The sequence below is a fragment of the Pleurodeles waltl genome, chromosome 3_1 (genome assembly GCF_031143425.1).
Source record: "Pleurodeles waltl isolate 20211129_DDA chromosome 3_1, aPleWal1.hap1.20221129, whole genome shotgun sequence".
NCBI lineage: Eukaryota > Metazoa > Chordata > Amphibia > Caudata > Salamandridae > Pleurodeles > Pleurodeles waltl.
In genome coordinates this window covers 708,373,647-708,397,724 of record NC_090440.1, presented here as the reverse complement: position 1 = coordinate 708,397,724, position 24,078 = coordinate 708,373,647, and the positions used below count along the sequence as shown (strand labels likewise).

General features: G+C 46.8%; 1 protein-coding gene across 1 annotated transcript in view; it reads right to left on the bottom strand.

Moving 5' to 3' along the window:
• The window catches only part of LOC138284536 (bone morphogenetic protein 8A-like), a 203,771-nt gene that overhangs the window by 37,024 nt on the left and 142,669 nt on the right, over positions 1-24,078 (bottom strand). The window contains exons 3-4 of the mRNA XM_069223415.1: positions 15,247-15,395; positions 14,809-15,003 (exon numbers count right to left, since the gene is read on the bottom strand). Of these exons, the coding sequence (XP_069079516.1) occupies positions 14,809-15,003; positions 15,247-15,395 (344 nt within the window). The remainder of the gene's footprint in view (positions 1-14,808; positions 15,004-15,246; positions 15,396-24,078) is intronic.

Sequence of the window (24,078 nt, the reverse complement as noted above, 5' to 3'; positions counted from 1 at the left end):
CCCACACTGTTGAAAAATCGAGGCCTGGACTCTCAAAAGTATAAATACTATAGCCAGACCTGGGAATATCTTTTGACATTGAGCCGCTGTTATCGAAAGATCAGAAAACACTTTCATACAAGTGATCTCTAATAGCAGAAATGATTTTCAGTTGATCGCCAACTTCAGGATCTGTTTTTCACTTTAATTTTATTTTGGAAGGCTGAAAAATGATCTAACATTGGGCCTGGGAATTTCGCATTTGCTTGCTGAAACGCTAAGTGCCCTCATAATTGTCAAATCTGGTGGAGCATCCGCTAAGATATGCTTTCTCATGAGGGAGTCCATCAACTGCGTTACACTCGGTGTTGAGCCTTGAGACTCACTTCCTTCCAGAATCCCAATAAATTTCAAGTTGGAGCGTCTTGCGTGGTTCTCCATTTCTTCTATTTTATTCTCTAGGTGCCAAACTCTCTTTTGCTTATTGTATAAGACCATTTTGTCCTCCAAATCAGAGATTCTTTGCTCGGCCTCCTGTCATTTTCTTGCAAGTTGTTCAAATGCCTCGAACTTCTGTTCAATTCTAGTCAATCTTTACTGTAATTTTTCAATATACTGAGTCTGCTGCTGCCGTAATGCTCTAATTTCTGCCAGGATTATTTCAAACAGCGATCTCCTTGGCTCACCTTGAAGCAAGGGGACTGTGTTTATAATCTTGCTGTCACTGCCCTGGGCTATTAACGTAGAGCTCTCATTAAAATGCACATTCTCCCCCCATGTTGTTGGTCTCAGCCTGTGAGCGATTTCCTCCCTTGCCAACTAGCAATGGGGCATCAACAACCAAAATCTCTGTACTGTCTCTCTGCCCTGTACTCATAATTAAACTTGAATGTAAGGTCTCTGCGCCCCTCTGCTTTCACCTCATCTCTTTTTCTGGCTGACCGCTTGCCTGCTTTTTAAATAGGAGATATTCTTTAGCGCTCAGTGCTGAGCCCGTCCCTCTCTCTATCAGGAAGCTAGGAATGACGCTAGGCCCTCTAGGGAGCATATCCTTTATATTGGCTCGTTGCGATTCAATAGGAGCCACCTGGTGACCCTCCATGTTTCCCTCATTAGATCCATCTGTTATTTCTGTTGTAGGTCGCTCAGTTTGGAGTGGTAAAAGGTCGGCCCGCCTTGGCGCTCATTTCTTGGCTGAGGGGGAGATCTTTTACCATTGAGCTATCAGAATTTCTCTTGCTCACTGTCCTACGAGCTGACACCGCCAAGCGACCTTGCCTGACCCGCCGCTTTCCTTTCTTTGTTGAAGCTGTGCTCTGCGCAGTCACGGGGGATTTTAATTGTTGCTTCCTCATGACACGTAAAATCCCACACCCCCCTCACATCCCTTTATACACACCCTCTCACCACGACTCCTCATGGCCGACAATCGCTTACCTCAGGGATGGGGGAGCCTGATAGAAGCTTGAGCCTCCAACTGTCTCCTCACGCCGTGGCGGGTCCTGCCTCCGGCAAACAGATCATTAGTTGGCACATTTGCGTGCTATTACCGCCAACTTCCTCCGATGCTGGATACGGTACAGGCAAAATCGCTCCAAAAGAGTATGGGCAGAAACGATGCTTCAATAGGCTGAAAAATAATAAGGTCCTATAACGACTGCCAAGAACTCCATCAGCTACCTGCTTCGGCTCGCTCCGGGTCCAGCACGCGCTCTCCCAAACGGCACGCACCTCTACGTGTGGGAGGAGTCGCCACAACGACCACTAGCAGGATGCATATGGGCTTCTTCTGCTGCAATGTTCTGGAATCAGGGCAAGTCTCCCATGCAACTTCTTATTAAGATTATCAGTATCTAAGACCACAGATCTTTTTACTTGCTGTACCAACACCTGTGATTGTTGCTTGCATTGAAGATTTACCCCCAATATTTCGTGTGTGTCCAAATTTCACAAAGAGTGATTAACATTTTTTCCATAGCGACTTCCCCTTCATTATTGCCAGCAACAAATAATATTTCAATGAGCCAGGGTCGGCCACTTTCAGTTTTGCGCAATACGATAGAAATCATGCTTTCAACATTAGCTCTTGTCTTGTGAGATTACATTCTAAACAAATTTGTGATGTGTTGTGCCATCAAAGAGACAGAAAAGGTGTCAATAACAAGTACATTGAGCTTTATCCAGCCAAGTAATACATTTGTTTCAGAATGCAATCATCCCATATGCCAGAGTTGTCTTTAATTTTCATCTAATTACCTTAATCGGAGTGGTTGTTTCTGGACCTGTCATGCTCTTTAGTAAAGCTGAAATGCAAAGTTTAAAGCTTGGGCTGATCACTTTAAGACCGTCACATGGGCCTGCGAATGGCCTCTTTTGTTGAGCCATCCTCCTAAACTTATATGCTGATACCCTTTCCCCTCTCTCTTTTTTAAATGCCAGGAGCCCTTGTTACTTAATTTACGGCTGAATATTATTATCTTCGTTTTAGCGATGTTGATTTGAACACTATTCATGTCACAATAAAAAGGCAGGGCATCCAAAGATCTCTGCAGCCCTATGACTGTCTGTTCTGATATGAAAGTATCACCTGCATACGGTAGTGATAGGATTTTAGCTCTGGCCAATATCGAGATGAAAACTCTTGCCGAAGCAAAAGCCTTCTTCATATTGGCTAAGTATAAAGTAAAGAGGCGAGGGAATAGAATGCGACCTTGCTTTAAACTTTTCTGGATGAATATTTTTCCACACATGGTCCAATCTACTGTTACCTTAACTTTAACCAAGGTGTCAGTACAAACTTATTATGGGATTTCATAAAGAATTGGAGATACGCCATTTGCCCAGTTTGGCTAATAAATTAACTCTAAGCACATTAGCAACAGCTGTGGTAAAATTGATAAATAAATAGATATCCTTGTTGACACCACTGTTTGCTCCACCAGTGTAGTTATACATAGCAGATTATCCTCAATATTGCAGCACTTTTTTTAATTCTGTTTGGAGGTTTGGGAATAATTGATTCCCCACTGCCCATTGCTCAAGCTCTTGGTTTAAAATTCTGGCAAAACACTTGCTTTTTACAGCCAAAAGGACACTTAATCGGAAGTTCTCTGAAGTGTCAAATGCAACCTTTTTATGCATTGGCAGTAACAGTGATCCCCTTCAGATCTCCGTAATAGAAATATTTAAGTCAGGCAATTTTTAAAAAGAGGATAAAGTGTTGCTGCCTATTTAGAGTGGGCCTACCAAAATATGGTTGGTGGAATGCAATTTGAACCTAGGGCCCCACTTGCTAAGGGGGCTCTAATGGAGTTTTTTACTTGCTGCAAAGTTAAAGATAACTCACCATCTTTCCCTGTGCTTGGCCTACTCTATACTTATTGGTTTGACCTCTGAAAATAATGAGCTGTTATAACTTTTTAATCTGTCTTATCCAACGGACTGGAGTAATATTGATTGAAAATCATTTGAAGTTTCTGTGATACAAATTGATTCATTAAGGCACAGTATTTTCTTGAGTCCTTTGATTTTGTCACTTCATAGAGCTCAGACCATTTATTTTCTTCTTCAAGTTTCTTATCTCACATAACTACTTTCTTCATTATTTATATTTCTTGCATAGTTATATGGTTAGTTTACCATTATTGTTTAGAGAGCACGATCTCAAAGTTCTTATTCAGTTGCAATTTCAGTTGCCTAATCTCCGTCCCGCTGGAGCAGAGATTTCTCATCATTTCCCTTTTTGAATAGGGTTTATCCACCTACCGTAGGAGCCATTGTAACAAAGTAAAAAACTGCAATCAGAGCAGTGCATAATCTCAGTTTCCCCACGGTCAAGTGATCATTCAAATATTGATCCAGTAAGGTAGTGCTTAATTCGATGTTTGAGTCTGCCACCTAACCCTTTTGAGTGATACCAGCTCTGCTTGATTTCCTAATGTTTTTGACAGGCCACTGAGCCACTAAGTAAATGTAGGACACACTCCGACATTGAAGGATCAGTTGAGAAGTTAAGGATTACTTTAAACTATTTTATTTATTGAAAATCAGCAATGGGTATGCACATGTAGTCCAGTGATGGTAGTCTTTGTGGTGATTTATGAGTGTAAGCAGCCAGCAGATCTGCTGGTGTTCTGCCACTGAGCAGGCGCATGTCCATGTTTTTTATTTCATTTGCAATAATTTTACCAGGTGGATCTTTGTTTTTGTGGAATTGCTCTTTTATCGGAGAGATTTTCAGGTAGGATCATAACATTGTTGCCATATTGACCCATTGCAAGTGTGCAGAAGGTTTGCATTAAAGTCCCCAGATATTAACTATGTTTTGTTTGTATAAACTGTTTTAAAGTCCACCGTTTGGGAATGAGAGATACTATTGTGGCTTTCTTAATATTACTTTGATGTTTATATCTATACTACCTATTATCATAGGTAGAGGTCTTCCATATTTATCTGAAGATACTGCCAATTTAACAAGGTGTAATCCCCTCATACGGAATCAGTACTGATGCATCTACAGCTAGGTTTTTTTTCTAGACATAGAGGCCCCTCTGGTTGGATGGCCACCCTGCTGTGATTTCTTGGCAGGACAGAAGAATTCCATATAGTTCAGCCATGGGCAGGATCTAAGCAACTAAGCTTCTTGAAGACATATAATATCATATCTTTATAGGTAGGAAATTGAATCCATCTTAGAATATATTGCATTAATACCCATAATTTGGCAGGGTCATAATGACACTAACGAGTTCAGGGAGGAAAAGGGGTTATGACTGCTGATGGGGTACTCCGGGCAGTCAAGTCCAATCATTTAGCTTTATAAAACGTTTTATACATTTCCTTTCACATTCTGCACTTAACTCCCTTGTGATTCGTAAGCCTAAATCCATAACAGGCTTCCATAGTTTCCTTTGCATTGTGTGGTATTGGGGGGGGGGGGTTCCTGTAATTTTGTGCTGTCAGGGGTTTCCTCTGATTTTGTGCCACTGCCAAGGGATCTGAGTTATCTTTAGTAGGTGTCATTGCTCTTTCTGAACCAGCAGGCCATTTCATAATTGTTACAGGCTCTATTTTGAGCCCCCAGTGCACCAACTGCTTCCTATGTCCCTCTATCAATTAACAAACGTATTATTTACAAATGTAACTTTGGTTTGCTCAATGGTCTCTCCCGGCAGCTTCAATGCAACTGCCTCAATGTCTTTTGAGGTCATTATATTCATGCCAGCTAAGACTGTGCAGAGCTTAATTATATTATTACCTCTATTGAGAAGATCTTCTTTACCAAGTGATTTGTAGTCTGGTTATAGGGTTAATTTGTTGGGGATCACATTATACAATTGGAGTCTATCATTTTCTGAGTAGGCCTGGCTTGACTTATGCGTCTGTGTGATTGTGACAATTCTTCCAGATTGAGTTGGAGTGTTCCTCAATATCTTTTACTCTGGACCATAGTCAGATGCAGTCAATTCTCTCCTGAATCGATCCTGACCTCCTCTTTATCTGCTGGCTGGGAATGGGCGCTATCCAGTTCTCCCCTATTCACAGCAGTTTCACTTTTGGACATGTATGAAGGTTCTCTCGTTTCACCTGCATCTACTAAAGGGGTTGTCGATGCTGTATATGCCTTATTCTTGCACAGGAATCTACGGGCCTTTGTAAGGTTGCTGAGGCTGCATAACCTTTTGTTTTTGGCCAGAGTGTATTTACAGACAATATCTGGCCTGCTTGTCCTTCAATTTTGTTGTATGTTCTATTCTTCTTTTAACCTTCCTGTCCTGCTGTGACTTGGAGTTTATCCAGCCTTCCTCCAGGCGCAAGCAGATATTTCTCTTTTATTGTGGAAAATATATTCAATTCAGTACTGTATAGCTGTAATTCTAATCAATGTCCGGTATTCTATTATTCCTGTAGTAATTGAAGGACTCTAAGATTTGGAAAACAAGATTTATGTCTAATAAGTAACACAGATGTTAATTTATGAAACCAGGTAATTAATGTACTAATTAGTTGATATAGCAGTTCTCCTTACTGAAAGACACTATATAAATGAACTCTTTTTTATGTAGTTTGCGTACAGAGCAGGTATAGGGTAGTGCAGGGGTCTCCCATGAGTAGCAGTACTCGTAGCTCGACAACAGTTTCAAAATAGGTCTCAGAGGTTAAGACAAGCCCAGAACCTCATTCAGAGAGCGTCTGTATATGTAAGGCAGTACTGCTGATCTCAAGACCCTTACAGTGACAGCTAGCCAAACCAATGGCTGGGACTCATGATAACAATCAACCAAACACTTTGTTGGACTACTGGGTCTGCTGCACGACCATCTGTTTCCACTTTCAACCTAGGTAAGACACATGGATATTGAACATGTTGGAGGCCTTGCGCTATCAGTCACACAATGTGTGTGATGAGTGGGTCATGAAACAAAAGTGTCAATAGCAACCAGTGCTGACCCACCGAAGTGTGGGCTACAGGAGCCAGAGTCAAAATGTGTTAGTTAGATGCATGATCAGTCCATGAGCTGAGGACAGTAGGATAGAGAGACAGAGCTGAAACAATGAAGAGCTTTGTGCATTCATCTGTTTGTGTGTGTACCCATGTGTACCCATTTCTGTGTGTAAATGACATTGTGCCCCTCCCTAATAAACAGTTTTGCTTCCTAAAAGCTATGCCTGGAATCCAGGACTATCAAAAGTATATTACTCTCAATATAAAGGATTAACCTCTGGGGTAGTGGTAGCGATTTGTGGTTTAATAGTGCTCCCGGCAAAGTAATGTCTCCTTGACTAATTTGGGCATTTTTGGTCTAGTTGAGGCATAATGACCATGCGTGATATTTGATGGCCATCTTGAGCATTAAGTTGTCCAGCCTTGGGACAACGGTGACCCTCATATAAAGGTGGGCATTATTGGCATGTGCCAGGCATTCTTGGTGCTATGCTGAGCATTTGTGACCTATAATTGTAGCATTTAAAGTCCGTACATGTGAATATTCAATGAAAATGATAAGCTGGTGTATTGGGACTGTGTATATTCTGAAAATGAAAACTGATAGTTTGAAGGCAAAAATTATGTTTTTACAGAAAATGATTTTCTTCTGGATAATTAAGTTTGTTTATCCAAATTGGAAAGTGGTATTTCATAGTAACAAATCTGTATTTTTAGAAACGGATATCTGATGAAAACAAAAAGTTGTAATTCAAAAGCACACTGAAAGTTAATGAAAGTCAAGCTGAGTTGAGGAGACCTATTGCTGTGTCAGAGGGCATTTGATGTTTTGGCTTTTCTTTGTCTGGCAAGCGGAGGCTTTTAAAAAAAAAATACAATTTTCCTTGGTGCTTCCGCTTGTAACCTTGCCTGAAATGCTTGGGTGGTTGCTACTATTTTGCAACATCCGGGTATTAACTGTGTGTAGACCTGATGTCCCACAATCTGAAGGTTTTCCCAGTTTAAGACAGCACAGCTACATCAAGTTAGTTTGGAAGATTTCATTAGCCCAGGGAATGGTGTCTTGTATGTTAAAAATCAGATATCTAATTGTACAGCCACGGAGAGACATTATTTTTTAGAATGGTAATGATACAAAATGAGTCAATGAAACGATGTGTGCTCTTTCAGTGAGGTATGATTGAATCAATTTTAGTTCATTATACCTTGTATAACTGGTTAGTGTATGTAGCAGTTGGTGGTCCACAGTACCCAAGCTGTGAGTAATCATAGTGCCCCATCTGTAGTGTTCTCGAGGACCTCCCAGAAAGTTAAAAGTGCTAATTTAGTGCCTCTCCAGGTCAGAGAGGATGTTGTTGTTTTTTAACAAAGTCTAAAATCTGGACAAAAGCAGCTTATTCATTTATTTTACACAAACATGATCCGTTTGCTATAGGTCTGTAATTTGTTGGGTTCTCCAGGCTCAGTGTTTGTTTTTTCAAAATCTGTTTGGTACAGGAGGTTTTTGTTCATTGGTACAACTACAGAGGTACCTTCGGGGAGGTTCTTGAATGTATATAAAACACATGGGTCAGCAGGAGAGCCAGCCGTTCTCATAGACATAATTAGCTCACTTGTTTCTTTTATGGATAGTTGATTAAACTAATATAGTTTTGGGTATGAATGTGCATTGTGAATCGACCAAATTTGTGCTGTCATGTGGTTAGTGGATGTTTTTGTAAGGATGAAGTTCACAAGATCTTTGAATTTTTCAGTGAAGTGTTCTGCAATTGAGTTGGAACATTTTGGGTGTGATTGGCTGGTACTGAGGTGCAGTCTGGTTGCTGAAATTCAGTGATAGTTTTCAATAGCTCGTTGGTTAAGTTAGTGGATCTGAGCTGCATTGAGTATAGTATGACTTCTTGGGTTTTGTAATGGTTGCTTTTTAAATTCACTATAATTGTTTAGCTTCTAGAACATGTTTTCCTTCCTGTCAATTTAAAGTTCCGATTTTCTATTTTGTGAATTTATGTTGGAGTTGAGCCAACCTGTTTTTTGTTGTGGCTGCCTGTGCCTTGAAGCTTTGAGTGGAGCTACTGAATTAAAAATCTCCATCCGCCATTGGTGGAGCTGATTGACAGACATCAATGAGGTTTCAGATGACCTTTCACTGAGAAATGTGCTCAAAAAGCATTGATGAGGAAATTCTTCGATAGTCTGTTAATAAAGTGTGTATGAATCTGATGGGTCGATGCTTTTACTATATTGGTTGTTAAGTAGTGCAACTGTGCATTTGCCAAGTTGAATGTTCACATTTTAGTCATTTGATACTATGCCTTGAGAAACATAATTTGCTTTGGGATTGATGCAGTCAAACTTGTTTGTTTTACTGTTCTTTGCTGAGCGCATTTATTTTCTTGTCATTACCGACTTGCACTGTGCCGTAGCAATGAGCACCTACTTTTTTGTCTATGTACAAGTGTAAATGCTCTTAGGGTGCATTCCATTTCTGCCTGAGTTTCTTATCTTTATATTACATGATAGTTGGGAGATTGGGCTAAGCTGTCCTTATCCAACGAGGTGTTCGGTGTTGTTGCTGTATTGATAATTCTAGTGTTTTTTTTGGACTACATTGCACCTCGGGTTTCAATTAATCTTTTGTGCCTTCCTCTTCAGGTCCATCCAGTAGAAGACGTAAACATTTTGCTGGGTTTTGTCTGGAGGAGGGTTAGATAGTGAGATTGTTAGAAGAATTGGTAGTTACAATAGAGGTTGAGGTGTGTGAGTTAGACATTACAAAGGGTTGTGAGTGGTAGGAGTAAAGGAGGGTGTAAATATTACCGTGTAACAGATTTTAGGATGTATAAGTTCTTAGTGCTACCATTCAGTATTTATGAATACTTTATTTTTCAATTTTATGCAAACATACAATAGTACAAGGCATTTGTATTTCACTTTCCCTTTTGGTGCGTTGTTTTTTGTGCCTCACCCCTCCCAGACTATCACAATGATAGTTTACATTTCCCCACCTTGAGTTGTTTCTTCCCTTTATTAGTTGTTGTGCAGATGTTCATCTGCTTCGCTGTCCTTGTGAAATGTTTCCCTATTAGCCAAATAGGTTCGCAATGAATCCCATATGTCTCTAGGTCTTGACACAACAGGCTGTAGTTCAATATATACTTCACTATTTTCATTGCAGTAGATGAAATCTTTTGTCCAATCTGACACTTTTGGCAGAGGCCCCAATCCTCATCTCATGTCCAGACTTCTTCTAGCTAGTAACAACACTACTGCCGCAAATTTCCAGTATGATATTGGGATGTCAAGCAGACAGCCTAGTAGACCTCTACCCTAGATATCATCAACGTCAATTCTCTAAAAATCTCAGTCCAAATTCTGTCATTCATTGGCATCACCAGGGGGGCAAACCAAGCCTCCATTGCAAAAAAATCTCTCACAATTGCTTCTTTATCTGAGGTCCACCCTATTGAATCCCTGTGGCCTGTGGTACTCTCTGTGTAGGAATTTGTAGTTTATTGTCCTTTTTACCAATGCAGGACATCTGTTGTGTCTGCATGCAGCAGTACTCTTACTGCTTTGGTATGACTGCTATACGTAAGTCACCTTCTCACTGTTCTTTAACTGTGAGGGGAGTACTCGGTTTGTTGTATAATTTCTTATTGTATATGTTAAAAACCAATTGTTTGGGGCTGCGTGTTGTTATTCAGTAAGCTGCACCAATTCATTCAGTTCCTCTGTGAATTAATCGGGCATGACTCTGGCTTTACTTTTTAGCCTTTGGTATAAGAATATATCTAGTGGCGACTAGTTTCAGAGCAATGTGAGAAACCCGGCATCCCTGTAGAGGTCTCCAAATTTGGTGTGACCTGGTATCTGCAACTGCATACACGCCTTGGGCTGCGTCATCAGATCCAAAATAAGGTTTATGGCAAGTGGTAACAGAGGCGAGTGCATACAGCCATAGACCATTCGTCCTGCTGTCTTCTGCCAGACTATCATGCATTGAACTGAGTCTACGATTGTTGGCAAGCTTGTCGTGTGTGCATGTGTGGCAGTGTTCAGTGGCATAGGTGCTGCTATGTCTCTTTCGACCACGATATGCAGCAACGCAAGTGGGGAATGTTAGCTGAAATAAGCATAGTGGGCCTGCACAACATAGTAATAGAGATCAAAGTTAGGGACCTCCAGTCCTCAATGCCGGATTGGCTTGATAAAAGTGTTCCATTTCTCTTTGGGTTGCATTAACGTCCAACTAGTTTTATGAGGTGCAAGATTACTATGTTGTTGTGTGGAGAACCTATGTTTATTTTCAAATCAGTAAAGGAATTCAGGCAGGAAAACCATTCGTATTAATGCAACTTGGCCTACTATTGATAGTGAAAGTTTAATCCAGCACTCTAAATGGTCTGCCAGTTCAGTGACGGCCATACTGCGGCCATCACTAAAATGGCAGACCATTTAGAGCATTGGATTAAATTTACAATATCAATAGTAGGCCGAATTGTCCCTAGCAACAGTTTTTCATCATGGTGGATGAGGATCCCAAGATATTTAACTGAGGCCTGACTCCACATAGGCCACTGAGTGAGTGTTTTCTTGGAGGGGGTATAGTATAGATTTCTTCCAGCTGATAGTGAGGCCAGAGAACCACCTAAACCGGAGTATCTCATTATTATTGGGGGATGGTTTTCATCATCTTTTTCAATACACAGGCACCATTTCATCTGAATATGCATGTATGGTTCCCTGGGTGGCTGTGTCATAAGGAATAAAGTTTGGAATAGGATTCCGTAAATTCTCGCAGTATCTGTCCCTCCTTAGTGGTTCTCTCCCCTTCTGATGTATGTAATTCCCCTAACTGTGCTACAGCCCAAGGTGTCCAGGCCATGCCTGCCAGCGACACAAATGCGTTATATGCTGTACAAGAGTGCTTAATTTGTAAATAAAGACGTGTCGGTGCCCAAAGCCCTCCTCTTAAACATGCGGCTGCTGCAATTAAATGTGCGAGTACGGAATACTTAGGCAGTGTAATCCTGAAGCCATCTTGGGCCCCTTGAATTCATTTAAAGCCACTCCCTGCCCCTTCATCTCACTCTTGCAGCTTCCTGCTTTCTCCCTTTGTGACGCTTTTTCGTTTTCTCTTCCTCTGTTTTTACCATGTGTCTTTTGCTCGCCATACACACTTGAGACAGCACAAATTAAGCACTGCTGTACAAACTATAGTAAAGCATCACTACGCAAGCTTTGCTTCCTTTGCAGTCTCAGAATGTTCTAAGCAGACACGGCGTGCTTTGCAATACCCTCAGAGTACAGCCATTTTTATGTGACGCGTCTCAACAGTCTCTGCAGGGAATCACGCTTCTTTCATTGTGTTGTTGTGCTCCCAGTTGCATATGCAATATTAACATCAATGTTTTTCTCCCATCCAGGATGACCTCTTACTTTTATATTTTTGATGAACTCCATGGCTTTTGCTCCTTCCGTGAAGTACGTTAATATTGAGCGTTATCCGTAGTTTGGCTGGATCAAGCATTGGTATGGTATACCTGCCTGCTGCAGTTTCCACTTTACAGCCCTAAACGCCCGTCTAGCCTTCAGCACCGCGATTGTGAAATCATCCAAGGTAGCCCATCCCTTTTGAAAATGTTACCATCCCAAATTAGTAGTCGGTAACTTTTCAGTCGTTTGTGACCGGAATTCCGGTTGCGACTGAATTGCAATTTGACAGGGGCTCCAAACAATATGCCCCTTCCAGATTTTTATTTAAGGGTCTCATGTACAAAGCGTTTTAACAGTCATAAGCCATTTACAAATTCTGAGGATTTGCAACAGCTAAAACACTTTTTCTTTACTAAACCCATTTAACGAATCAAAAAAGGTTTTCTGAATCGCTAAAAGGGGTTAGGAAACCTTACAGAAATGCTACTTGTAAGGAGCGTTTTAAGGGTAAACCTTGTAAATACCGATTCCTTAGGGTATGTATTAATGTTTTGCAATTGAAATCCTGTTGCCAAATATTATTATTTTACCACCGATTCAAAGGAGGTGGTAACCCATTCACAAACGGGAAGGGGTGCCCAAGGAACCGCCTCCCCTTTGTGAATGGTGAAAAAGCATTTTTTTTTTTAGAGTAGGCAGTAGATCCATGGATCACTGCTTATTCCTAAAAAAAAAAGTTTGCAAATGTTTTAATTTTCTTTTGAAAACGTATCGTGTCTTCCTTTTTGGAAAACAGGATGTATTTTAAGAAGAATTGCTGTATTTAAGAGCAATCACAGACAAGGTAGTCACCTGACTCCAGCAGGCCATCATGCCTGTGATTGTAGCCAATTGTAGTGAGTCGCAATTTGAAATTTACCTCATTAATATTTATGAGGTAGTTGTGACCCACTACAATTCCAATTTTGTGAACTGACCTATTAATGCATAGGTCACTGTGCAAAACAAGAAGATTTTCAGCAAAATTCGGTACGCAAAGTATGACCCCCGTTGATGTAGTACATTCTTCATACATGAGGCCCTAAGACCCATTCTAGGAGTCAGTCAAATTTCACTGACTCCTAAAATGGGTTTGGTACATGAGCAAAAACGTGTTTGCAATCATAAGTTCTGAAATGGGATGCTTGTAACCAGGGCCGGCTTTGTGGAGCCCTGTGTGACATTTTTTTTGGTGCCCCCACCCCATGACCACCTCCTCGGATTCACTTACTACCACCTGGCAAATGTGCCCCTCATCTCTCCATAACCCCTCTTACATACATTCCTTTGTTTTAAAGCACTTGTAAAGGCTGGCTTTACTAAACAACTCAGCTGTCCACATAAAATACAGACCTGTTCTTTGCAAAAGGCATATTAACCCTATACGCTACTTTATGGCATCACAAGAGGTATCTTGACATTTTAATTGTTTCCTAAAGGCTGGACGCATAAGGAACTTTTCAGCAGGTGCCTTTAAATCGCAAGTTTTGTAAGTTCTTGCTAAACACAGTGCCCCACTGAGGCCAGCGCCCCCCAATCCAGGTCAGCACCCGGTGCGGCCTCACTGCTCGCACTGCCCTAAAGCTGGCCCTGCTTGTGACCACAACAGGTTTTGTACTTCTGGCCAGAAGTTTTGAAAGGGCAGTTTCTAATAACAGCAGCATCAAATCAAGGGTGCAATATCACAGTTTTTATTATCTTCAGCCAGCTGAAACTGGTGGGACTATGTAAGGTTGGGGAGTGTCAGTGGTGACGTAGTCACTATGGGGTGGAGCTTTCCTCAGAGGAGGCAACAAGGGGTATTTAAGGTCCGCGTTTTGTGTGTTTGAACTTTAACTAATGGGGATTTGTTATGTTTTGCCATTATTTTGAAGTTCTTTGTCGTGTAAGGCTTTGGTGGAAGAAACTCTGACTTCTGATCTGAGGCGGCCTTTCCCCTACTGCATACATTAACCCATTTTACTGGATAAAGGCAAATTATCTCCTTTTCATCGTTTTAGGAGGAGCTATAACAGATTTGTATTGCTTAACAACTAAGCTATTTCCAGCGTCCCTTCATCGTTTTTAATACAGGAGAAATAGGAGATATGGGAAATTATGCAAAATTATTCATTTTTTTCCTCGGAGGACACAGACAGAAATAACGTTTCAAAAGTAAATTGCTGCGTGTTGAAGACAGATGACATCGTCCTGCAACACAAATTGCACAGCTAAGTATACTCAACCAGAAAGCTCGCGTTTAACCCAAGCATCCTATCAATTACCTTGAGAGACTTTAAAGAGGTATGTTTATATAAGGAAAATTCATCTTCTCGTACATATTCATTTATGTTTTCATGACCTTTGCAAATTAGTTTTATGCCTTGAAGTGGGCATTCAGTTTCAGCAGCACAGGAGCTGCCTGTGCGTCCCACCAGTGATTTGGTGTAAAATAACCACTGAATCGTATTTCGGATTAAATGACTCCATGCATGAGCTCAGTGGTTAGTCTCCACACAGTCAGTGATGGAAAAGCAGAGAATGTATGCCTAACTGTATAGCGGAAGCCTACATTGGAAGAGACGAAGAACTGAATATCATGACACAGAAATTTACACATCCAAATATAATAAACTCAAATGAACGAGAAACTATCAGCGTTCTCCAGGTTGGTACTGATGCAACCATAATTGACTAATAGCAACAACCGACAGTTTGCAGCATGCACGCTTGTGTGTGTGCCTGCACTTCTGCCTGTAACACGTCCCGCTGTATGCACATCACACCCTACTTTGCGGGTGGTGGACTACGCAGGCACTGATCCTACTTTTCTACTCCTAGTAGCATGCTGTGGTCGCTGTGGTATGACCGGCCTCCTGTCTGTGTCTAGGGCACGTGGAGCACGCTCTACCCGGCTCACTGCTTACCAATGACACCCGGCAGCTTGTTGGGGTGCGGTAGGTGATTGCTCTTCTTGTGAGGCCTCTTCTTCAGCTGCTTCACAGCTCGAGGGGCCCGGACTGGACTCAAGCTTGCTCGAAAAAACGTCACCATGAAGGGCTGCTTGGAGCGGGGTCCTCTCCGGCCGAGGAGGCGAGACAGGCCCGGATCCACACTGTGTCCTGGAAAACCAGATACAAAACCAAGAGGAGGGTTACCGTGTGCTCTAGCGCCTCCCTGCTTCCCTCAGGGGGATGGAGAAAGGACAAGATGGGTGGGATTTTTCTTTTAGTCATCTGGGAGAAGAAGCCACACAGGGGCGGCTGCTGTTATGGGCCACCTTACACAACAAGGCCTGGCTGATGTAGAGTTATTATGTTACCAGCTGAGAGGGCGCAGGTACAGCTGCTCCTAGAAATACCAACCGTCTTCTGTCTCCACATAGAGCCGCAATCCAAGGTTGTATTTCGGGTTCAATAACCAGTGGTTACTGGCGGCCGTGACATCGAAAACCAGCCAACCCTCATCCCCAGCTTCAACATCCTGCAGGTCTAAGAGGAACTGGTCAGACTCCCTGTGGAAAAAAATAACACGTCATGACTCACTCTGCTGCGGGATGCTCATGTTAGACGGAAAATTGTGCCTGTGGTGTCTGCAAACAGTTTTAGAACATAATGCGTGGTTTCACAAATGGAGGCATTTTGTGGCATTTTTTATGGCCCGGGACCAAGAGAGGCTCAAGGGAGCATTGCATTTGTCTAGCCAAAGGAAAAGTGGAGAAGTTTCAGCAAGTATGTTCTCCTGAGGTCCGAGTAAGCACCCAGCACCATCAATAAGCAGGAGTCAAGTATTTCCCACGCTATTGACTGTCCTTACCTGATGACAACACGACCAGTATGGACAAGTTAAGGTAAGGTTTGAATAGGCACCGCAAAGATGGAAACGTGAATGATCAAGTCCCTGGTTTTCTAGAACTGAGTGCCATTATTTATAAATAATCCTAAAGCAGATTGGATTTTCCAACCCAGATCTACAAATGCTCTGCATCATTCTTGCATTACTTTTCTAACACAAAGCCAACGCAATGTGTTCAGGTAGCATTTACAATCGAACACAAATTGCAATATGCTTTGTATTGTAACCCAAACGAATGCAAAGCTGAGCCACGAGCTGCCTTGCGTTACTTTGTATCAAGGGAGTTGCATAGGTGGTGTACAGGGGTTCCCATCCAACCACCCATGGGTTTTGATGCAAATCCCTATCTACACATAATTGTACACAGGGATTTGCACCAAAATCATGTGCCTCCTCGAGGCAGGCAAAACGAGGCTAAATTATCTAATTTCTCCTAGTTTTTCTCAGCCCTACATCATAGTTTTTGTCCTGGAAAGGACCCCTTCAAGCACAAGAACTATACTTTATTCGACCAAGATACCCTTGCACTTTGGTGCAAGGGTATCTGCATTGGCGCATAACTGTCAAAAGTGCACCAGCGCAAGGAGAGAGCTGAACGGCTCCACATCTTAGTAGATATAGCCCTATTCTGCTCTATCCTGTTCATTCAACGCAGCACAGAAACTTTACGTGCTGTCCTGCATTGCCTGAGTTCTATGTAAATCTGGGTCTCAGTTTTTTGGCTTTGAGACCAGAAGAATATCCAAGTCAACTCCAGGATTTATTGGTTGTTCTCCGTGTGCCCCCTACAAGCATTAACTACTCTTGGATATATGTCAGTTTTTTAGATGGATTTTGAAATTACTTCTAGTCCCAACACATAAATTGGCATAGGGGTACGACCCCAAAAGGGAACTTATTGCCTTAAAACATTGAGAGGTTTGCACAAATAGAGGAAAACGCAATGTTATAAAGTGCCCGTAGTTCTGCATCACATCAAGAATGAATGCATAACTCGGATGAAGTGCAGTGTTTATTAAGTACAAAAAATTGATTAGCTCCCACCATATCCATAATTTATTGGCAATTGAAGTTGAGAAAATATTAGATTCAGGGTAAAAATGTCAATGAGTATGAAAACAAAACGATGACGTGGTGAGGATTAAAAGCATTATTAAAACTACACCAGGAAAGGATTGAATTTTTGCAATGTGGCCCCTTAATATTAGTTTGTCACTATAGGTTTGTCCAGTGTCCTATAATATATTTGTGAATACTCATAGTGAAAACAGAAAACATTGCTGCAATTGATTGAATGAATATTAGTCCAAAAGAAGGTTTTTCATGAACTGTGAGTTACCAAAACATGTCAGCAGTTGTGTAGTGGACAGTTGTGTTGTAGATGCCAAGTAAAGGCAGTTAACGACATAACAGAAGGGAAATGTTTAGTTTGTTACACTTTGTACACACATGGGGCCAAGGGAGTATTGTGAAGTTGGTCTTCCACAGTTATATTCCAGTGAACAACAATAATCTAGGAAATATTTTGCAAACAGATTTAAAATTGGAATTGATCATGTTTTAAAATGAAGACTGGTGTACAGACATAAAATCCAAAAATATAAATTGTGAGAATTGTCCTAGAATAATGTGTAAATCATAATTGAATAGGTCAATGGGCAAATAGGTAATTGAAATCATCCTATTAAGTAGAATAAAGACTTATATGAAGTTTGCATGTGTTTTAGGCAAGTGTTAATACGGCTAAAACAATGAGCAAAGCAGTCGAAAATAATGCATGCAGAAGAGTGTGGAGACAGTATTGTTAAAAAATAACCCTCCATCCACTGTTACCAACACATTGGGGCGACTAATTAATGATACAGATTGAAAATATATAAAAAGCCAACAACAGAAGTTTGAAAAAAGCAGGTACCCTCAGTTGTTACCACTCTCAGACATATGGGAAACTGCATTGGGTACTGGAGTTCTTGTAGCCTTTCCTTTGCCTCCACAAATGCCAAGCGCTAGTGTTGCGCTTCTCAAGAGAAATCAGGAAAAATCACTATTTTGCTGTTCTCTATGGCGAGGGTCCCGCAGTCTTGCTTGTTTCAGGATGTGGTAGTGGACTTTGTGATATAGTAGACGTGCCACTACTGGTCTTGGCGATGTGCCCAGGGGTAGGGGTTATGATGGCACTCTGTGTGATCGCTCTAGAGCAAAGAATGTTGAGAGGCCCTCTGGGGCCACTTCAAAGCACAACCATTTTTCCAAGTATGAGACCATGTCTTTGCCCTCAAGTCGCTTAGGGAGCCCTACAATTCAGATGTTGTTGCGCCCTGATCTATTTTCTGCATCTTCTGCCCTGGCTCCAAAGGTTTTCAAGTGTGTTCCATGGTGGATAGTTGCTCGTTAGTGGTGGCCAAAGCAGGGGGCATGTTAGCGAGGTCTCTCCCTGTGGCTGTGACCCGTTCAGCTAGGCAATGATGGTCGTCTCTCAAGAGCCCCAGATCTGAACTGGGAGTGTTGATTTTAGTTCTAAGGCTTCGTGAGAAGTCCTGATGGCTTGCAGTATGTCCTGCAGCATTGGTGTTAAGGGAGGACTCCTAATAACAGGTTGGGGTGTATTCCCTTGCAGAGCATTTCCCCAGTCAGATTGTACCATCTCAGCTAGGTCATGTGTCTGTTTGCGGGAATCCTTACACAGGGCATCATAGGTGTGGACCTGAGAGGAGTCATTCAATTGGCAGGAGCCCCCGACACTTGAAAAGAGGAATCAGAGTAGTAGGTCAGTGGGATGCAAAGTAAATCCACTATATTCTAAGAGCCAGGCAGGCAGGCCCCCGGGGTAGCTGTCAGGGATCGCTACCTCCCAGAAGATCAAGAATTGTAGCTGGAGCTTTGGGAGACAGTAGGGCTGGGAAATATCTGAAACATCTGGTGACCAAGAGGTTGCAGGCACTGTGCAAAGAGTACCAAAAAAACTCCAATCTGTGTAGTGAGGGTATCCACCACTAGCCCTTTGTGTAGTATTTTAGACATAGTTATAATAGCGAGAAAGTGTTCTCATCCTCAGCCCCTGCACGCCCAAGTCCCTCTGGCAAATTCACTGTATCAAGGCACTGCCCGTTGGGCTGCTTGTTTCCCCAGTGCTGTGCGTGGGTTCTCTCCCTTAGGGCACAGTGTCGTCGATCAGTCTCAGGTAGTTGCAGAAGGGTGAGTGTATCCCATTGCAGCAGCCTGGGAGAGCAATTTATCAGTTCCCAGGTGTGACGTCCCGAGTCTCTTAGACCAAGGTGGCACCACATTCAAAGTGCCTTCAGCACTCGCCCAAGATTGCCAGCTAAGAGGGAGCCCACCTACCGGGTGGTGGGGAGGAGAAACAGGGTCAGGGTGGGTGGGTGGGTGGGGAGGAGAAACAGGGTCCTTGAGGGAGAAACAGGGTCCGGGTGGGTGGGTGGGGAGGGAGAAACAGGGTCCGGGTGGGTGGGTGGGGAGGGAGAAACAGGGTCCGGGTGGGTGGGTGGGGAGGGCGGGAGGGAGAAACAGGGACAGTGTGGGTGGGTGGGGCTGGAGAAACAGGGACAGGGTGGGTGGGTGGGTAGGAGAAACAGGGACAGGGTTAGGAGAAACAGGGACAGGGTGGGTGGGTGGGGGGTTAGGAGAAACAGGGACAGGGTGGGTGGGTGGGGGGTTAGGAGAAACAGGGACAGGGTGGGTGGGTGGGGGGTAGGAGAAACAGGGACAGGGTGGGGGGGTGGGGGAGTAGGAGAAGGGGGGGTGGGGGGGTAGGAGAAACAGGGTGGGTGGGTGGGTGGGGGGGTAGGAGAAACAGGGTGGGTGGGTGGGGGGGTAGGAGAAACAGGAACAGGGTGGGTGGGGGGGTAGGAGAAACAGGAACAGGGTGGGTGGGTGGGGGGGTAGGAGAAACAGGAACAGGGTGGGTGGGTGGGGGGGTAGGAGAAACAGGAACAGGGTGGGGGGTAGGAGAAACAGGGACAGGGTGGGTGGGTAGGAGAAACAGGGACAGTGTGGGTGGGGGAGGGAGGAGAAACAGGGACAGGGTGGGTGGGGGAGGGAGGAGAAACAGGGACAGGGTGGGTGGGTGGGGGAGGAGAAACAGGGACAGGGTGGGTGGGTGGGGGAGGAGAAACAGGGACAGGGTGGGTGGGTGGGGGAGGAGAAACAGGGACAGGGTGGGTGGGTGGGGGAGGAGAAACAGGGACAGGGTGGGTGAGGAGAAACAGGAACAGGGTGGGGGGTAGGAGAAACAGGGACAGGGTGGGTGGGTAGGAGAAACAGGGACAGGGTGGGTGGGGGAGGGAGGAGAAACAGGGACAGGGTGGGTGGGTGAGGGAGGAGAAACAGGGACAGGGTGGGTGGGTGGGGGAGGAGAAACAGGGACAGGGTGGGTGGGTGGGGGAGGAGAAACAGGGACATGGAGGAGAAACAGGGACAGGGTGGGTGGGGGAGGAGAAACAGGGGCAGGGTGGGTGGGTGGGGGAGGAGAAACAGGGGCAGGGTGGGTGGGTGGGGGAGGAGAAACAGGGACAGGGTGGCTGGGTGGGGGAGGAGAAACAGGGTGGCTGGGTGGGTGAGGAGAAACAGGGACAGGGTGGGTGAGGAGAAACAGGGACAGGGTGGGTGAGGAGAAACAGGGACAGGGTGGGTGAGGAGAAACAGGGACAGGGTGGGTGGGTGGGTGAGGAGAAACAGGGACAGGGTGGGTGGGTGGGTGAGGAGAAACAGGGACAGGGTGGGTGGGTGGGTGAGGAGAAACAGGGACAGGGTGGGTGGGTGGGGGAGGAGAAACAGGGACAGGGTGGGTGGGTGGGGGAGGAGAAACAGGGACAGGGTGGGTGGGTGGGGATTAGGAGAAACAGGGACAGGGTGGGGATTAGGAGAAACAGGGACAGGGTGGGTGGGTGGGGATTAGGAGAAACAGGGACAGGGTGGGTGGGGATTAGGAGAAACAGGGACAGGGTGGGTGGGGATTAGGAGAAACAGGGACAGGGTGGGTGGGTGGGGGGAGGAGAAACAGGGACAGGGTGGGTGGGGGGGGAGGAGAAACAGGGACAGGGTGGGTGGGTGGGGGGAGGAGAAACAGGGACAGGGTGGGTGGGTGGGGGGAGGAGAAACAGGGACAGGGTGGGTGGGTGGGGGGAGGAGAAACAGGGACAGGGTGGGTGGGTGGGGGGAGGAGAAACAGGGACAGGGTGGGTGGGGGGAGGAGAAACAGGGAGAGGGTGTGTGGGTGGGTGGGGGAGGAGAAACAGGGAGAGGGTGTGTGGGTGGGTGGGGGAGGAGAAACAGGGAGAGGGTGTGTGGGTGGGGGAGGAGAAACAGGGAGAGGGTGGGTGGGTGGGGGAGGAGAAACAGGGAGAGGGTGGGTGGGTGGGGGAGGAGAAACAGGGAGAGGGTGGGTGGGTGGGGGAGGAGAAACAGGGAGAGGGTGGGTGGGTGGGGGAGGAGCAACAGGGAGAGGGTGGGTGGGTGGGGGAGGAGCAACAGGGAGAGGGTGGGTGGGTGGGGGAGGAGCAACAGGGAGAGGGTGGGTGGGTGGGGGAGGAGAAACAGGGAGAGGGTGGGTGGGTGGGGGAGGAGAAACAGGGAGAGGGTGGGTGGGTGGGGGAGGAGAAACAGGGAGAGGGTGGGTGGAGGAGGAAAAACAGTAGAGGGTGGGTGGGTGGGGGAGGAGAAACAGGGACAGGGTGGGTGGGTGGGGGGGAGGAGAAACAGGGACAGGGTGGGTGGGTGGGGGGGAGGAGAAACAGGGACAGGGTGGGTGGGTGGGGGGTAGGAGAAACTGGGACAGGGTGGGTGGGTGGTGGGTAGGAGAAACAGGGACAGGGTGGATGGGTGGGGGGTAGGAGAAACAGGGACAGGGTGGATGGGTGGGGGGTAGGAGAAACAGGGACAGGGTGGGTGGGGATTAGGAGAAACAGGGACAGGGTGGGTGGGTGGGGGGAGGAGAAACAGGGACAGGGTGGGTGGGTGGGGGGAGGAGAAACAGGGACAGGGTGGGTGGGTGGGGGGAGGAGAAACAGGGACAGGGTGGGTGGGTGGGTGGGGGAGGAGAAACAGGGAGAGGGTGTGTGGGTGGGTGGGGGAGGAGAAACAGGGAGAGGGTGGGTGGGTGGGGGAGGAGAAACAGGGAGAGGGTGGGTGGGTGGGGGAGGAGAAACAGGGAGAGGGTGGGTGGGTGGGGGAGGAGAAACAGGGAGAGGGTGGGTGGGTGGGGGAGGAGAAACAGGGAGAGGGTGGGTGGGTGGGGGAGGAGAAACAGGGAGAGGGTGGGTGGGTGGGGGAGGAGAAACAGGGAGAGGGTGGGTGGGTGGGGGAGGAGAAACAGGGAGAGGGTGGGTGGGTGGGGGAGGAGAAACAGGGAGAGGGTGGGTGGGTGGGGGAGGAGAAACAGGGAGAGGGTGGGTGGGTGGGGGAGGAGAAACAGGGAGAGGGTGGGTGGGTGGGGGAGGAGAAACAGGGAGAGGGTGGGTGGGTGGAGGAGGAAAAACAGTAGAGGGTGGGTGGGTGGAGGAGGAAAAACAGTAGAGGGTGGGTGGGTGGGGGAGGAGAAACAGGGACAGGGTGGGTGGGTGGGGGGGAGGAGAAACAGGGACAGGGTGGGTGGGTGGGGGGGAGGAGAAACAGGGACAGGGTGGGTGGGTGGGGGGGAGGAGAAACAGGGTGGGTGGGTGGGGGGGAGGAGAAACAGGGACAGGGTGGGTGGGTGGGGGGTAGGAGAAACTGGGACAGGGTGGGTGGGTGGTGGGTAGGAGAAACAGGGACAGGGTGGATGGTTGGGGGGTAGGAGAAACAGGGACAGGGTGGATGGTTGGGGGGTAGGAGAAACAGGGACAGGGTGGGTGGGTGGGGGGTAGGAGAAACAGGGACAGGGTGGGTGGGTGGGGGGTAGGAGAAACAGGGACAGGGTGGGTGGGTGGGGGGTAGGAGAAACAGGGACATGGGGTAGGAGAAACAGGGACAGGGTGGGTGGGTGGGGGGTAGGAGAAACAGGGACAGGGTGGGTGGGTGGGGGGTAGGAGAAACAGGGACAGGGTGGGTGGGGGGTAGGAGAAACAGAGACAGGGTGGGTGGGTGGGGGGTAGGAGAAACAGAGACAGGGTGGGTGGGTGGGGGGTAGGAGAAACAGGGACAGGGTGGGTGGGTGGGGGGTAGGAGAAACAGGGACAGGGTGGGTGGGTGGGGTAGGAGAAACAGGGACAGGGTGGGTGGGTGGGGGAGGAGAAACAGGGACAGGGTGGGTGAGGAGAAACAGGGACAGGGTGGGGGGTAGGAGAAACAGGGACAGGGTGGGTGGGTAGGAGAAACAGGGACAGGGTGGGGGGAGGGAGGAGAAACAGGGACAGGGTGGGTGGGGGAGGGAGGAGAAACAGGGACAGGGTGGGTGGGGGAGGAGAAACAGGGACAGGGTGGGTGGGGGAGGAGAAACAGGGACAGGGTGGGTGGGTGGGGGAGGAGAAACAGGGACAGGGTGGGTGGGTGGGGGAGGAGAAACAGGGACAGGGTGGGTGGGTGGGGGAGGAGAAACAGGGACAGGGTGGGTGGGTGGGGGAGGAGAAACAGGGACAGGGTGGGTGGGTGGGGGAGGAGAAACAGGGACAGGGTGGGTGGGTGGGGGAGGAGAAACAGGGACAGGGTGGGTGGGTGGGGGAGGAGAAACAGGGACAGGGTGGGTGGGTGGGGGAGGAGAAACAGGGACAGGGTGGGTGGGTGGGGGAGGAGAAACAGGGACAGGGTGGGTGGGTGGGTGGGGGAGGAGAAACAGGGACAGGGTGGGTGAGGAGAAACAGGGACAGGGTGGGTGGGTGGGGAGGAGAAACAGGGACAGGGTGGGTGGGTGGGGGAGGAGAAACAGGGACTGGGTGGGTGGGTGGGGGAGGAGAAACAGGGGGTGGGTGGGTGGGTGGGTGGGGGAGGAGAAACAGGGACTGGGTGGGTGGGGAGGAGAAACAGGGACAGGGTGGGTGGGTGGGGAGGAGAAACAGGGACAGGGTGGGTGGGTGGGGGAGGAGAAACAGGGACTGGGTGGGTGGGTGGGGGAGGAGAAACAGGGGGTGGGTGGGTGGGTGGGGGAGGAGAAACAGGGACTGGGTGGGTGGGTGGGGGAGGAGAAACAGGGACAGGGTGGGTGGGTGGGGGAGGAGAAACAGGGACAGGGTGGGTGGGTGGGGGAGGAGAAACAGGGACAGGGTGGGTGGGTGGGGGAGGAGAAACAGGGACAGGGTGGGTGGGTGGGGATTAGGAGAAACAGGGACAGGGTGGGTGGGTGGGGATTAGGAGAAACAGGGACTGGGTGGGTGGGGATTAGGAGAAACAGGGACAGGGTGGGTGGGTGGGGA